Source organism: Marmota marmota, unplaced genomic scaffold (assembly GCF_001458135.2).
Source record: "Marmota marmota marmota unplaced genomic scaffold, marMar, whole genome shotgun sequence".
Taxonomy (NCBI): Eukaryota; Metazoa; Chordata; class Mammalia; order Rodentia; family Sciuridae; genus Marmota; species Marmota marmota.
In genome coordinates, this window is record NW_025999853.1 from 26,590,537 (window position 1) to 26,605,185 (window position 14,649).

General features: G+C 38.6%; 1 protein-coding gene across 2 annotated transcripts in view; it reads right to left on the reverse strand.

The window, feature by feature from the left end:
* The window catches only part of Tmtc2 (transmembrane O-mannosyltransferase targeting cadherins 2), a 377,339-nt gene extending 363,264 nt beyond the window's left edge, over positions 1-14,075 (reverse strand). For both annotated transcript variants that reach the window (XM_048804528.1, XM_015482959.2), the window contains exon 1: positions 13,443-14,075. Coding sequence is in view for 1 of the 2 variants with exons in the window: in XM_015482959.2 (XP_015338445.2) it covers positions 13,443-13,525 (83 nt within the window). In the remaining variant the exon portion in view is untranslated. The remainder of the gene's footprint in view (positions 1-13,442) is intronic.
* Between the last annotated feature and the right edge of the window lie 574 nt (positions 14,076-14,649).

Sequence of the window (14,649 nt, forward strand, 5' to 3'; positions counted from 1 at the left end):
CTTTTGATTAACTATTCCCTGCAATTTCTTAACAAAATTTACACGTGTATGCATGCACGCATGGGTACAAGTGTCTGTATAATGATAAGTTTCTCTCAGTTTAGAATTCAGGATGAAAATTAAATTTCAAAATTACTATTTAATTATTATTGCTCATTGGACCTTTTTAGTTATGCTTTCTGAAATACCAAGTTTATTGTTAGACATGTTTAAATTTTGTATATTTGCTTTTAAGAAAAATTCTAATATGCTTTATAAATTTTTCAGATGTTATTATACAGTGTTTTGTTTTGTAAGTATTTAATTTATTTTTAGTTGTAGTTGGACACAACGCCTTTATTTTATTTATTTATTTTTAATGTGATGTTGAGGATCAAACCCAGGGCCTCCCATGTGCTAGGCAAGCATTCTACTGCTGAGCCACAACCCCAGTGCTTATACAGTGTTTTCTTAGTCTGTCACCAACACAGCTAATGATCATTTTCTTTCTTTTTTATTTTAATGGTACCACAGATTGAATCCTGGTCTTTGTACATTCTAAGCAATCGCTCATCACTGAGCTACCTCCCCAATCTTTTCTATTTTCTAATTTTGAGAAATATTCTTCCTAAATTGCACAGGCTGATCTCAAACTTGTGATACTCCTGCCTCAGTCTCCAGAGCAGCTGAGAATACAGATGTGTGCCACCATGCCTACCCAAAGATAATTTCTTGATTAAGAGAAATAATTAATTAATACCCTCAAAACTGAATATACTACCACATTCTTTACATAACTTACCTCATTGGATGCTCCCAATAACTCCATATATTATGTACAACCATCCTCATTGTATGTATAGAAGAGGAAATAGGCTAAAAGACTTTTATCAACACAATCAAAATCACCATGAAATAAGAAACAGTTCTGGAATTAGAATTCTAAATTGTCTGATTCCAAAGTTCTTAAAATCTTTACTCTGCCATGCTGTTGCTTGAAAAGTTCTGAGAAAAAGTCCTATTTCATAATCACCAATGCGTACCACCAGGCCTCCATGTTCGACACTGCCTTTCAGCACACATGCTAAGCACATTCACTCCAAATTCTCAACATACTACTGATGAACACCAATACCTCAAGGCAGAAAAACTCTGGCTTATCAATCCTACAGCTTTCCTAAACACAGGGCCATCAGAACTGCACCAAATATGAATCTACCCCCAAAACAAAAAGGAATGTCTATAAAGGAGACAATAGTACCAGTAACAACCAACTCTACCAAGAAGAACCAAAGATTCTTCACACCTAATGCACCCAAATTACTCATTTTACCCTCAAAAGGAAGGACTGGCTAGAATGTCTAAATAAGCCTTCATGCACAGAGACCAAAAACATAGGAAAAGCAACAGAAAAGAAAGAGAACAAGAACTGCTGACCGCTGGCCACACAAGTGGATAAAGATAAGATGCAGAGGTGTTGGGTGGGCGAAGGAGGAGGATATGATATGCAATAAAAGCTTGAACAACAGGAGTTCAACTATAGACTGAAAATTTTAGCTACAACAAGGAAGTAAAGCATAGCTCTGTTCCCAGGTAAAGAGTGAGACACTCCATGTCCAGTGATTAATTGAGTCATTCAGCCCTCCAGTCCAACACATTACATCTAAATATGTAACTATGCAGCTTTTTAAAACCACAGAGAACGTTCATCATACCATTGCATTTGATCCTCACTCTGTGGTCAGCAGTTATTATTATTTTCTCTTCCTGAGCAATTGAAATATAGAGTTCAAGAGAGCCAGGACCTCAAGCACTTAGCTAGTCAAATGATAATTCCAAGACTAAAACCCTAACCTTTTTTCTTGGTGTAGTGTTTGTTCACAATACTACCTCAATACTACAATAATACATAGCACATATAATATTTTTAAAAGAACAAAGAAAATATATCTTGGTTTTGCATGGGATCTTTAAAAAGATTTCTGTAAGTAGGACATTTAAACTTCAGCTTTATGAGGCATTCACCTATTCAAAAATCCCCCAAGGTGCCTGAAGATTACAGTTTAAGTGCACCAGGTTTAAAAAAAAATCATAGGTCCAAACCTGCTTTTCTTCCTTTTCTCTGACTTCCACCCCCTACTGCTGAAGATCAATCCTGGGCCTTGTGCATGCTAGGCAGGTACTCTACTACTGAGCTACATCTGCAACCCAGGCCCAAGCCTTTCTAATCCTAAGTAGAAACCTGCACCTAATATCATTATCTAAATGCCTGTTGCCATATCATTTCTAAATTTCTATCTTTCACTCTAAACTGCATAGTTTGCTGCCTGCCTGAAGTCTATAAAGTTTTCATGAAATGCAAGCCAAATTTTCTTAAAATAGATTGTTCAACAGAAGCAAAAACCAATAAAGACACCAACTTGAGAGACCCAGTTTCGGCATCAGGACCTCTTCAATTCATAAGTCCATTGATACTAGGGAAAAAAAACTCAAAACAACAAAAACCTAACTTTACTTGCTTTTAGATAGCTTTTAAAATCATTAATTTTTCAGGTAACTGTAGCTGAGCAATATATTATTAGTCTCCAAATATCTCTGCTATAGATGAGACAATTCCTCTGCTTGAAGCTACCTAACTGAAACTGTTCTCTGGGAAGTTATCTTTTGTTCTCCGGTGTTTTATATTAACAGCAACATTAGCTATTCCTGAAACAAGAAATGTTCTAATTAGTAACTTTTCTTCAGAGTTACAGAACCTAGAACATTTGGTAAACTTCAGAAATATTTGAATGTGGGTCAGAAAAGGAGAATACCATGAAATTTATGACCACCCTGGCCTCCAAGCACCTGTCGCAGACTAAAAATATATCTCCCCCAAATTTCTACATAAGCCTTGGCCTGTGACCCCCACCCCCCAACCAAGACAGTTGTGTTGTATTGTTTTGTTTTGGAAAGTTCTCATCTCCAAGCTTGTTGCCAATAAAGGTTTTTCTCTTGCCCCAAGGGAACTAGACCTCAGGATTATACCAAGGCAATTACATCAGTTTGTCAAAATCAGAATACAATATGTTACAAAGATGATATTCTTGTATATGATGGTGACACATATTTCAATACAGATTACTTCCTAGAATTTTAACATGCTTTTCACCTTTTAAAATTTAAAAACTAGCCAGGCTTGGTGACACACACCTGTAATCCCAGCTACTCGGAAGACTGAGGCAGGAGCATCACAAGGTCAAGGCCAGCCTTAGCCATTTAGCAAGGATCTAAGCAACTTAGTGAGACCCTGTCTCAAATAAAAAGAGCTGGGGTGGGGCTGGGGATGTGGCTCAAGCGGTAATGGCACTCGCCTGGCATGCGCGGGGTGCTGGGCTCGATCCTCAGCACCACATAAAATAAAAATAAAGATGTTGTGCCCACCGAAAACTGAATAAATATTAAAAAATTCTCTCTCTCTCTCTCTCTCTCTCTCTCTCTCTCTCTCTCTCTCTTTAAAAAAAAGAGCTGGAGATATGACTCTGTTTACATGCACCTGGGTTCAATCCACAGTTCCAAAGGAAAAAAAATTTAAAAATTCAAATACATATGATCAACTTATGGAAGATGTCTTTATGGAGCCAGTAAAAGAAGAAACTGAAGCAGAGATTGAATAACTTGGCTAAATTTATAGGCAGAAGAGAAACACCTACCCTCAACCTTTTTTGACCCAGGAATTTAGGCAGCCTTTCCCAAGGTCTTGTAAATCACTGCGCTGATTTGTAATATATTAAAATAAAATAAAGCCTATTACACAAAGTGCGGTTCATAAGCCTATCGCATCTTTAGTATCTGGAAATGACAGAAATGCAGAAATTCAGACCTATCTCAGACACAGTCTGCTTTTGATTCCCATGCAGACTGAAGTTTAGGAAGAGCTGATCTAGAATCACATGCACATATATACAAAGAGAGTTAGCAAGTGCTCATCTCAAAGGCTTTTTAAGGGAGGCATTGGAACAACCTCTAACACTAACCCTAAACTGGAGGTTTCAGCTGACTTCATTATTTTTTCCCTTAAACGAAATCACCCTTATGAACACAGGGAAGCAAACTACAAGAGAGGACCATTCTAAACCCCCTTGTCTACAACCACAGGCAACTTCAACATCAACCACTAGAGCATTTAAAAATAGCCATCAAAAATTCATTCATAGAAATAGTGACATTATTCATGTTGGTGACATGTGAGAGGCTTTAAAACAGTGAACCTTCTCTTTAATATAGAACAAAATCAAGAAACACTGTTTTGAAAAGGAAAAAAAAAGAAAGACTCAAACAGAGGCGGAAGGACACAATCCTAAAGCAATCACATTTAATAAGATATTTTAACTATAGTTGGTAATTTCAGCACATTGACATCTTTATAGACTTTTTATTCAAATCCCAAATTCACTTTCTTTGAGTAAAGCAGTATGTTTCCCTAGAAGAGTTAAACTAGAAAACCATGCTTCATTAATATACATTCAGTGACATAATTCAGTACAAGTTTTTTGTTTTTTTTTTGCCTTCAATAGTATAACAAGACTAATCTTCCTATTTTAAATGCAGTTTACCAGATGAATTCAGGTATACCAGTTTTTCAAATCAGCTATAAATAATTGCTTCCCTCTAAAGGGCCAATTTCTGCAAATAAAAATGTCTTTTTTGCCTGATTAAACTTCTTCATCACCTGAAAACTTTTCTTCTATATATTTTTGGTTGGAATACTTGTCATTAGAAGCTTGCTTTGTCAAAATGATCTCTTTTCAATTGCTTTGGGAGACTAGTCCTGTAGTTAATTATTTGTGGGAGGAGAAAAGCAACCTGTTTTAAAGGGAACATACTTGAAAAAACAGACTTGGACACAAATATTCTACCTCAAGATATTAAAAGCAGCAGGCCAAGGGGCACATGGGTGCACCCCTATAAACCAGCCACTCAGGAGGCTGAGGCAGGAGGATCACAAGTTCAAGGCCAGCCTAAGCAACTTAGGGAGTATTTAAAAAAAAAAAATGTTTTTAAAACTAGAAATGTAGCTCAGTGTTGTGGCCCTGGGTTCAAGCCTCAGTACAAAAGCAAAACCTAGCAGCAGCAACAGTAGCAGACTAAACAATTATATGTTTAAGAGCCTGAAAACAGGAAGATAGGAGTAGCCAAAAGACAGTGTAGGAAACAATGAGAAATGAAAAATGTCCCAAAGGAACCAGTACAGGTTCACTACAGCTGCCAGTACCACCTTGAGAACCTCCTCTCCCAGATGTCTCTGCAATGACAAACATCTTCCCCACAATGAGGAAGGCAGCCAGGCCTGTGAATGTGATCTCTATGGCTACCACCTACAGCACCCCCTGCAGAGGACACAATATACAGGGCTGTCACTTCAACATGCACAGACATCCAGTAAGTCCCTGTTCCCTCAGGAGGAGCCTTCCTAAAGGGCTTAACTATTGACTCTCATATTTAATCCAAGAAACACCACTAACAGACAAAGACAGCAGGGTAGACATGTTTTCACTGTGGAACAAATTGGAAATTAACAAAAACAAGATGTTTACTTTTCTCAAAGTGTTTTCACTTATCTGCCTCTCTTAAAACACTGGTTTTAGAATCTTGGGTTTACAACAGAAGCTCCATAACAATATGCTCTCTAACAACATCCTTATTAACATAAACAGATAACCAAACTGATACCATGGGAAAAAAAAAACTGATATCATGGTTTGACTCCTTTCCACTTCTTCACAGAATACTTCAAAGCAATTGAAAAATAAAATAAAATTTCATAAGACACAACTGTAAAAATTTTACTCGTCTTATTTATCCTAAATATGTTTTGTAAGAAATAAACTTGTGAAATGCATTCAAAATTAATACCCAAAGAATCTCAAGTATGCAGGGTTATATGGACCACCATTCTTCCCACTGGATTTTTTAACCAATGCTGAAACGTGGCTATTTGAAATACTTTCATCCATCATTTAACACCGCTCAAAATGTCAAGAGCCATATTGCGCCCCAGTGGCCACTCCTCAGTACATAACATATCCTTTGAAGTTAAAATACCCCAAAAGGATGCCAAGTGAGAATTTGTAGGTTAGTAGAGTCAAACTTATGGAAACTTACCTACTATTAAAGAAATCAATAATCTCTGGAATTACAATTACCAAAAAAAGCACTTTTCATTATCAAAACGTGTGACTTTTTCAGTTCAAATCTCCATCACATCCCCTCACCCATGGCAATCTTTTTATATGCATTCCCTAGTTAAATAAACCATGACTGTATGCCTATAGTCATATCATTTTCTGACTAGATACTTTGAGCAATAATTATAAATTTATTATAATAAATTACACAGAAATGAAGGTTAATAATAAAAAACAAAGAGATCTGACAAAAACATTTTATTTGACCAAAACACCTAGCACAGAGCTGCAATTTCAAGGGCACTAATGTGTGTTTCATTTGACAAATCATGTAATTTAGCCAGTTACCTTGACTATAACTACACTCAATGCCACGCTTCATATCCTGACTCACTCTGATATCACAAAATGCACCAGTGAAGAAATCAAAAAACAAAAGTCTATGTCAAATTATCATAAGCAAACAGCATTTCCTCTGTCAAACACTAAAGTACTTCTAACATGGATACAGTAGTTTAGTGTTAAACAAATGTGGCGTGTGTATAACCTTCAAAGGAGTATGCCAGGCACACATGCCTATAATCCCAGCAACTAGGGAGGCTGAGACAGGAGGATCACAAGTTCAAGACCAGCCTCAGCAACTCAGGGGAGTCAGTCAGCAATTTAAGGAGACCCTGTCTCAAATAAAAATAAAAAAGACTGGGGATGTAGCCTGATAGTAAAGCACCCCTGGGCTCAATCTCCAGATAGATAGAGATAGATAAAACATATACTTTTATAGATAAATTAACTGTATTTATGAAATGTCCTTAAATAAAATAAACTCCAAAAACGTGACAATAACTTGAATATCCAATTTTGAAAATAAACAGTTCAATGCTCTTGCTTCCTCAAAATTCTGCTGTATAATAAATTTATTTGTTTCCCATTTATCTGTAAAGCAAAAAGGTCATAGTTATAAACCAAAGAAATAATCCTGAAAATTTTCTCCAAGACTGAAATGAATAACACCTTTTATTCTAGAAACTTTGAATGCCAGGGAAACTGACAAATATGATTGAAAAGCTAAGCTCTCGGAAAGGAGAAAAACAAAGGAAGAGTGATCAAAAGAAATTTCATAGTGCCATAACTTGTTGGAATTCATGGCCTAGAAAATATAGCCAAAAATCTCTGAGGCAAAAGTCTTTAATCCCTATGTCAAGTTAAGGCAAATCTGATTAACAGGAGAGTTCAGTCACTGCAGATGTCCAAAGAAAACAGGCGACCTGGACAACTAGGAAGGCTACATTTGGGAGAGATATCACAAAGCTCTCACACTAATGAATAAAGTGTCAACAGAACCAGACCAAAAATAAGTCCAGGCAAACCCTTCACCATATGTCACAGCCACAACACAATGTTCTGAGAAAGAAGGTAACAGAGTCCCAACAAAAAGTTTTAAATATGAATATCCATGAATACAGACACGAATATGAAATTAAAAGTTAACAAAAGAAGGTTGTAGTTGTAGTTCAGTGGCAGAGTACTTGCCTAGAATGTTTGAGGCACTGGATTTGATTCTCAGCACCACATAAAAATAAATTAAATAAAGGCCTATTGACAACTAAAGAAATATTTTTTTTAAAAAATTAACAAAAGAAAGACATAAACTTAAGTGAAAGTCTATCTATCACAGGACAACCTCTCAGCATTTTTATAGGTCTATTGTAAAAGTCCCAGATTCCAACACTTTACCTGCTAGCGTGGTAAGACAGGACAACATTTGGCAGCATGCTTGATAACAAGGGTGAGCAACTGCTGTATCATGCACCACATATAAAAGCAGCCCATCGAGTAGTATTCATAATTAGCGACCTACTGAATGTAGAAGTTTATTCCTCAGAAGCACATACAAATCAAGTCTTCAAAGAAATCATCTAGCATTGCACATAATTATACCTGGACATAACCAAATTATTATACCTCTTTCATCCTATGAAAAACTGAAGGTAAGCAGTTTTAATGATATATCACTCCACTTTTTTCTTTAAAAACTAATATCCTAAGTAAGGAGAGCTATTCATAGAGGTATTTATATCTTTAAAAAGCCCACTGGTCCTTTCCTTCAAGACTGACACATTTGTCACTTTTGTAAAGCCACTAAAATAAGTATGCAAAGTTGACATAACACCCAGCTCCCAAGAGAGAACCAGAAAGTTTAAAAGATGAATGTCAGCATGTTAAAAGCACTTTGCGTGAGGATAATAAAGTTATAATAATGTATGTTTGTCAACCAGAGATTTTTCAGTGTGCCTTAGGGCAAACTTTGTCCTTTCCTAATACTGTGAAGGTGCCTGCCTGGTTTAGAGGTAATGCACCCTTAGCCTTATGATAAACAGTCACACTATCACGGGCATTTTAAACAAGTGCTTTTAGTGTGTTAAGCATCAACAAAGAGATTAGGAAGACAAACTGTGCTCCTAACTCATGCTGTAATCCAAAAGGTTGTAGCTAGTTTAGAATTATAGCAGCAGAGAATTCAGTGTTACCACAGGGGCACATTAGCACTGAAGAACTAAGTGCAGATGACAAGACAATAGCCCATAGCACCAACAATGTAAATTAATGATTGTGTATATATGTGTGTGTGTGTGTTTACACATATGCATGTGCGTGTACAAAAACAACTAAGAGACAGATGGCTGGCAAGCAATTGTCCAATCAGGGCTTGTATTGGGGACATTTGCTATGATAAACACCATGTGACAGGCTCAACGCAGGTAAAGCAAAGCAATCCATACAGACTTCACCTCCAACAATTGTTACACTTGTTCAAAAGTGCAAGATGAACCAATTGCAAATAGATATGTTCAAACAACCAAAACTTAGGGAAAAAATAGCATATAAAATAGTTCATAACCTATAAATTCTTCCAACTGCATTGGTTTTTTCAGTGTATTATAAACTGGGAAGAAAATTAAAGGATAAAACAATACTTCCATATTCTCTGGCTTCATCTGATAATTATCTGATGATACAACTTTTGATACAAAGCAAACTTCTCTCTTATTTTTCAGTAATTCTTTCTAAATACGTGTTTACTAAGTGCCAGGCATGCCTTCAATGCTTAAACATACTGAATTTTTTAGATAATAATACTAGATTGGCCTGAGGCAAATCTATTAAAGAGAACTTTTTAAAGAGAATAACAGAGTGAGTGGTTGATCATTTGACAAACATTCTTATTACCTAGTCAAAACCCAAACTAACAATAACACTAAAAGACCAAGTAGAAGGAATAGTTGAATATTTTTAGGGGAAAAAATTTTAGCTGGGCATGGTGGCATACCCCTATAATCCCAGGGCCTAATAACTTAGCAAGGTCCTAAGAAAACAGTGAGACCCTGTCTCAAAATAAAAAATAAAAAGGGCTTGGGATATGGCTCAGTGATTGAGCACTGTTGGGTTCAACACCCGGTATCAAAACAAAAAAAGCTGTAAAAAATCTGTTAATAGGCTTTAAATCTTCCATTCCTTCATTTCATATAGTCAAGCAAAATCATTATGAATAAAATCTTATATAATGTTTCTATAAAAAACAAATTTATATCCAAATGAAAACTAAACCAGGGATGTGCTACTAAGCATTTTGAGTACTATTAATTCCAGAATAGAAATTTCTACTGTGAAATTTTTTTTCCAAAGTTCACATAGTTATTGTACAAAATAATAACTAAGAGGCCCATAAGTAACAGTAATGATCTTGGCTGGGTTTCACAAACACAAAAAATGAGCAGTAAGAAAAAAATATTCAGGCAAGTGACAAGTATATTTTCGACTTTCAAAATTTCAGATTCTTTTTGTTTTTAAACTCATAAATTATTTTACTCATGAGAGAATTAAAAACATGCAGAAGCTACATTTCTATTTACTTGTCTGTATGACTTCAAAGGGCATTTCATCAAGGAGATAACATGTGGAAAATGAAATCAGACTTCAACACGCTTACCGATTACCTTTGTTTGCTATGAAGTACTCTGACTCCTCTCATGTTATTTCCATGAACAACTCATAACAGTATTTTTAAAGAGGAAGAAGAGAAAATCCTGCCATATCACTGTCAACAAATATATGACAGAACAGAGAATTTGGGGTCAGTATGTTTTTTCCACTGACTAAACACCAAGCTTCTCTAGAAAATAAGAGAGAGCTTCCTTCAAGGAGTCACATGCAACATGACTTAAATTTGGCGCAGACTGAATATTTATAATTCCAATTTTACTCTAACCACAATTTAAGATTTAATATAGTCATTTTACCACACTGAAAGTAAGGGGAGGGAGAATACAGTTGAAACCATATATGCTTTCTCATCAGATCCTGTGAATGCTACTCTTCTACTGTTTGTTTCAACACATCATAGACATATTCTTAAGTTCAGCACAGAAACTCTTGTAAAATATTAAATTTTACCATAGGGAAATTGATTTTGCTTTAAGAAAGTTTCATGTTACCACTTAATTTCAACCATGCTACATCAAACATTGGAAAGTAATTATATATACAGTTTATAAAGTAAACCTGATCACTATATTTAAATTAAATGATAACTTTGAGAAGTACCACAGCAATAATGCTTAAGCTCTAGCAACATAAAGTCCTCTTAAAATACATGCCAGATTCTTCAGGCTAAAATGCACAGTCTTGATTTAGTTAAGGAAGTCAGACTTAAGAGCCATCTCTCTCTTCAGGAAGTACTTCTCTCTTCACTTCAAGCAACACAACTGTATTTCACAAAAAGTTTCTGAGGGGCAGCAGAATCCACAGAGGACAATTTAAGCAACATTTTAAACATCAATCCTTGCAGTCTAAAATGGAGCAGTGGAAATAAACACATTATCATCATCCTGAAGTCAGTTTCCACTTGGCTCCCCAGCTCTTATCCTTTTTCACATACAAGAGAGAAAAAAAATATATTTGGAAAGTCACAATTTTCAGTGAACCTTGGCAATTAATCACTTTAATATGCTGTGCATGCAACAAATAAGTTCATTACTCCATTAATATGTATCCCAAAATTCCTAGAATACATAAAAATAAAGCTTGCTAATCTTAAGATTTCGTGTTTTTAGCAATATGTGGTTACACATGTAGTTCTGCTAAGAATTCTGCATAAAATATCCTTTTCAAATGATAGCAAAGTATAATGCATATTTCAGGCCTTCAATATTATATCGGTATATAATGTCTATATATCATATTGAGCATGCTATCCATTAGATGATATGGGCAAATCATCACACTAAATTCATCTGTGTAGCTAGAAAAAAAGAAGTCAGGAATTTTAACACTCAGTTTGACCTATATACAACATGTGAAGAACTTATAACAAATGCCAACCATCAAAGCACAACTAATTTATCATCACACACCATTCTTCCAAAGTTACAAAGTTCTAACATTTTTGACTCATAATTAAAATTACAGACAAAATGTATCTGCACATTTAGTCTAGTTTTTGCCTTAAATTTTAAAGAACAGAGTCCCCTGACATATAGTCTTTGAAGAACTGGACAGCAATCAAGAAGAGCATACAACAGGAATGCTTGGTTTATCACAGTATTCTACAATGATGACAGTATTGTAGATAATAATATATCATTTATATTATATAAACTCTATAATACTGGTCTAAATGCTCACTATTCAAACTTTTCCCAACTAAGCCAGCAACTGGCCAGACCCATCCCTTAGCTTGTTTTAAGGAAAAGTCGCCCATCTTTAGAAACAAAGACTTTTTTCCACAAATGCCCAATAGCAGGTGCACCATCACACAAAACTAGACAAAAGACAGCCAGCTGGGTTCACCTCACTCTTAAACATGACCATTTGTCAGAGCTTATAGTGTAACTTCTAAAATCAGCACATTGTTTAAAAGTTGAGGGAAAGTTTATGTTTACTAGTACTTTCTTATCAATTGGCCTTTGACAGACACTTCATAAAATGCATTATGAAGGACTTGACAGATATTCTCATACCTATTATCAGCAAACTTTACAACAGACATCGTGTGAACCAAGACTTACTGATTTAAAACACACATCCATGAACATGCTTTTAGCTGCAGATTGGATGCACCAAAGAACACAGAATATGGCTAATTAGCACCAGGAGAAGAGTCTGCCTTCACCTCCCCTCAGTATCAACCACTTTGCTTAAGTTCACTCTTTGCCTCACCCTAACCCTGGGGATCCATTCACTTTCCATAGCCCAGAGAGGCTGCTGAAAAGCTGTCAAAGTAAATCTGTGCTCACTTTTTGGATGGTTTAATTTCAATGGAGCATGAAACACCCCAGGACGGTTAATAAGTTTAGCCAGGCGTGCTGTTCTCCCTAATATATTTTAATTATGCATCTGTTTTAATTGTAATCAGATTAAGTCACCGGAAAGGCACAAATTGGAATTTTCCCTAATGGCTATTGGAGCTTTTCATCAGCTTCTAAACACTAACAAAGTTTAAAAAATAGGTAGAGACACCAGCACAACTGTGACATTTTCCAGGAATCAATGCAGTTTCTTTGACAACACAGTTCGGGTCTCATTAGCCACCTAAATGCAGAAGACAACTTCAGTCTCTAGGGGCGTCTTCTTCCCCAATTAGCAGAAGAGAATCACTAATGCCTAATGCAAAACGCCCAAACAGAAATGGAAGCCAAGGCTTTTATAAAGTGCTGCCCAATCGATTGGTGAAGTAGGCTGGGGAGCGGGAGATACAATCAGCAGCATTATCTTCGCCCAAACTACCGCACACGTCAAAAGAGAAAAGTTGAAGCAGAGTACGATCTCTCTTTTCACTATTTTGGCAACTGTCAAACGTGCGTTTTAACTTCGAAAAATAAAAGTGTCCTATCAATAAAAGGAAACGGTAAAGGAAGATCTATTAGGGCGCGGGGGGTGGGGGGGGGCTGCTTCCTTCCAGCCCATATGTTAAAAGAAAAAAATGCTTAATGGGCTTTTGTTGCACCAAGGAATACCTAAGACTTTTGTTTTGTTTTTTTAACACGTTCATTAAACAGTTTCCCAAATTGCCGGGATTCCAACACGCGAGAAGCGAGAGAGAACCTGCTGCAAACTAGAAGCGGAAACTCCCTCAGCCCGCCCAGCGCGCTCGCGTACCGGGTGTTTGCTTTAGGTGTTAATGTTTACATGTCGCCTAAACCTTGAGGTGCGGAACCAGTTCCTCCAAGAAGCCCTTCAGCCTTAAAGCTGGAGGCTCCAGGGCCACGCAGCCACCGTCCCTTCCTCTCGCCCCCTTACCTGTCATCATAGCAGAAATCCGCACTCAGAGTGTTGAGATACAAGGCGAGCCCCAGAGCGCTGCTCACCAACTCTGCAATCATCTCTCCACCGCCTTCCCTCCGGCTCGGCTCCCAACGAGAGGGCAGCAGCGGCAACAAAAAACAGAAGCATCAATCCCCACCTTCCGCCGCCTTCTCCTCCCAGCTTCACTTTTCCCTCGCTTCCCCACCCTCCCGCCTCTCCCTCCCTCGGGTCCTTCCAATCCACGGCTCCTCTCCTTCGCCTCCTCCTCGCGCCCGTCTCCGCAGCTCCTGCTTCCTCCCGGGTGCGGGCTTACACCGCTCTCCCCATGCCCGGCGCCCGCGAACGGCGAGCGGCGTTAGGGCTCCGCGCCCCCCGGTGGATGCACAGGGCTGGTCCTTCGCGCGGCTTGCGGCCCCCACCCTAACCCATGGCAGTTTGGGGCGCCCTAGGTGAGGAGCGGGACTNGGGTGGGAGGGACAAGGCGATCCGCCTCCCTTCGCCGCCTCCCGGGCGCACTGCTCCGGTGTCGCTGGGACTGACTCCGGCCGCCACAGCGGCTGCAGCACATTCACTCTTTATTAGCTCCCTCCCAGCCCCAGCCTCAGCCTCTTCTCCAGTGAAGTGAGAAGCGGTGGCTGGGGACTCCAGAAGCTCCCGCGTGGGGTTCTCAACGCGGCCCCCGGCGCCTGCGTGGCCAACCCTCCATTCCGGGTTTGCCCAGCCCCTTTCCCCACCCAGATCTTCCGCGAAAGCTCCTCCCACTTACCCCCGACTGGCTAGAGACTCCTCCCACCCGTGGCAGAGCTGGAGGCCCCTCCTACCCACCTCCCGCCCTCCTCTTGTTTCTTTCACCTTCGATTTCTGTCTGGAAAGTCCCCGGGACGAGGACGAGCGCTGGAAGACTGCCCAAAGGAGTAGCTGAAGCGCGCCCTGGGAGGGGGAGCTCGAGGAGAAAGGAGACCGGAGGAGGTGGTCGCTCGCTCAGCTGCTGCCTAGCGGCGCCTAGCACCGACTTGATCCCAAACCCTGCGTTATGTGTGCCAAGCGCTGCCAGGCGAAAGTGTGGTCAGTTGGACAGACTTCTGGGGACCCGGAGAGAAAGAACAGGTTTGGCCAGTGCTGCAGCCTTGGTTGCCACAAACATACACGCTATCTTTCAGACACGCACCCGATGCGTGAACCGAAATGGGGAGAAAGAACA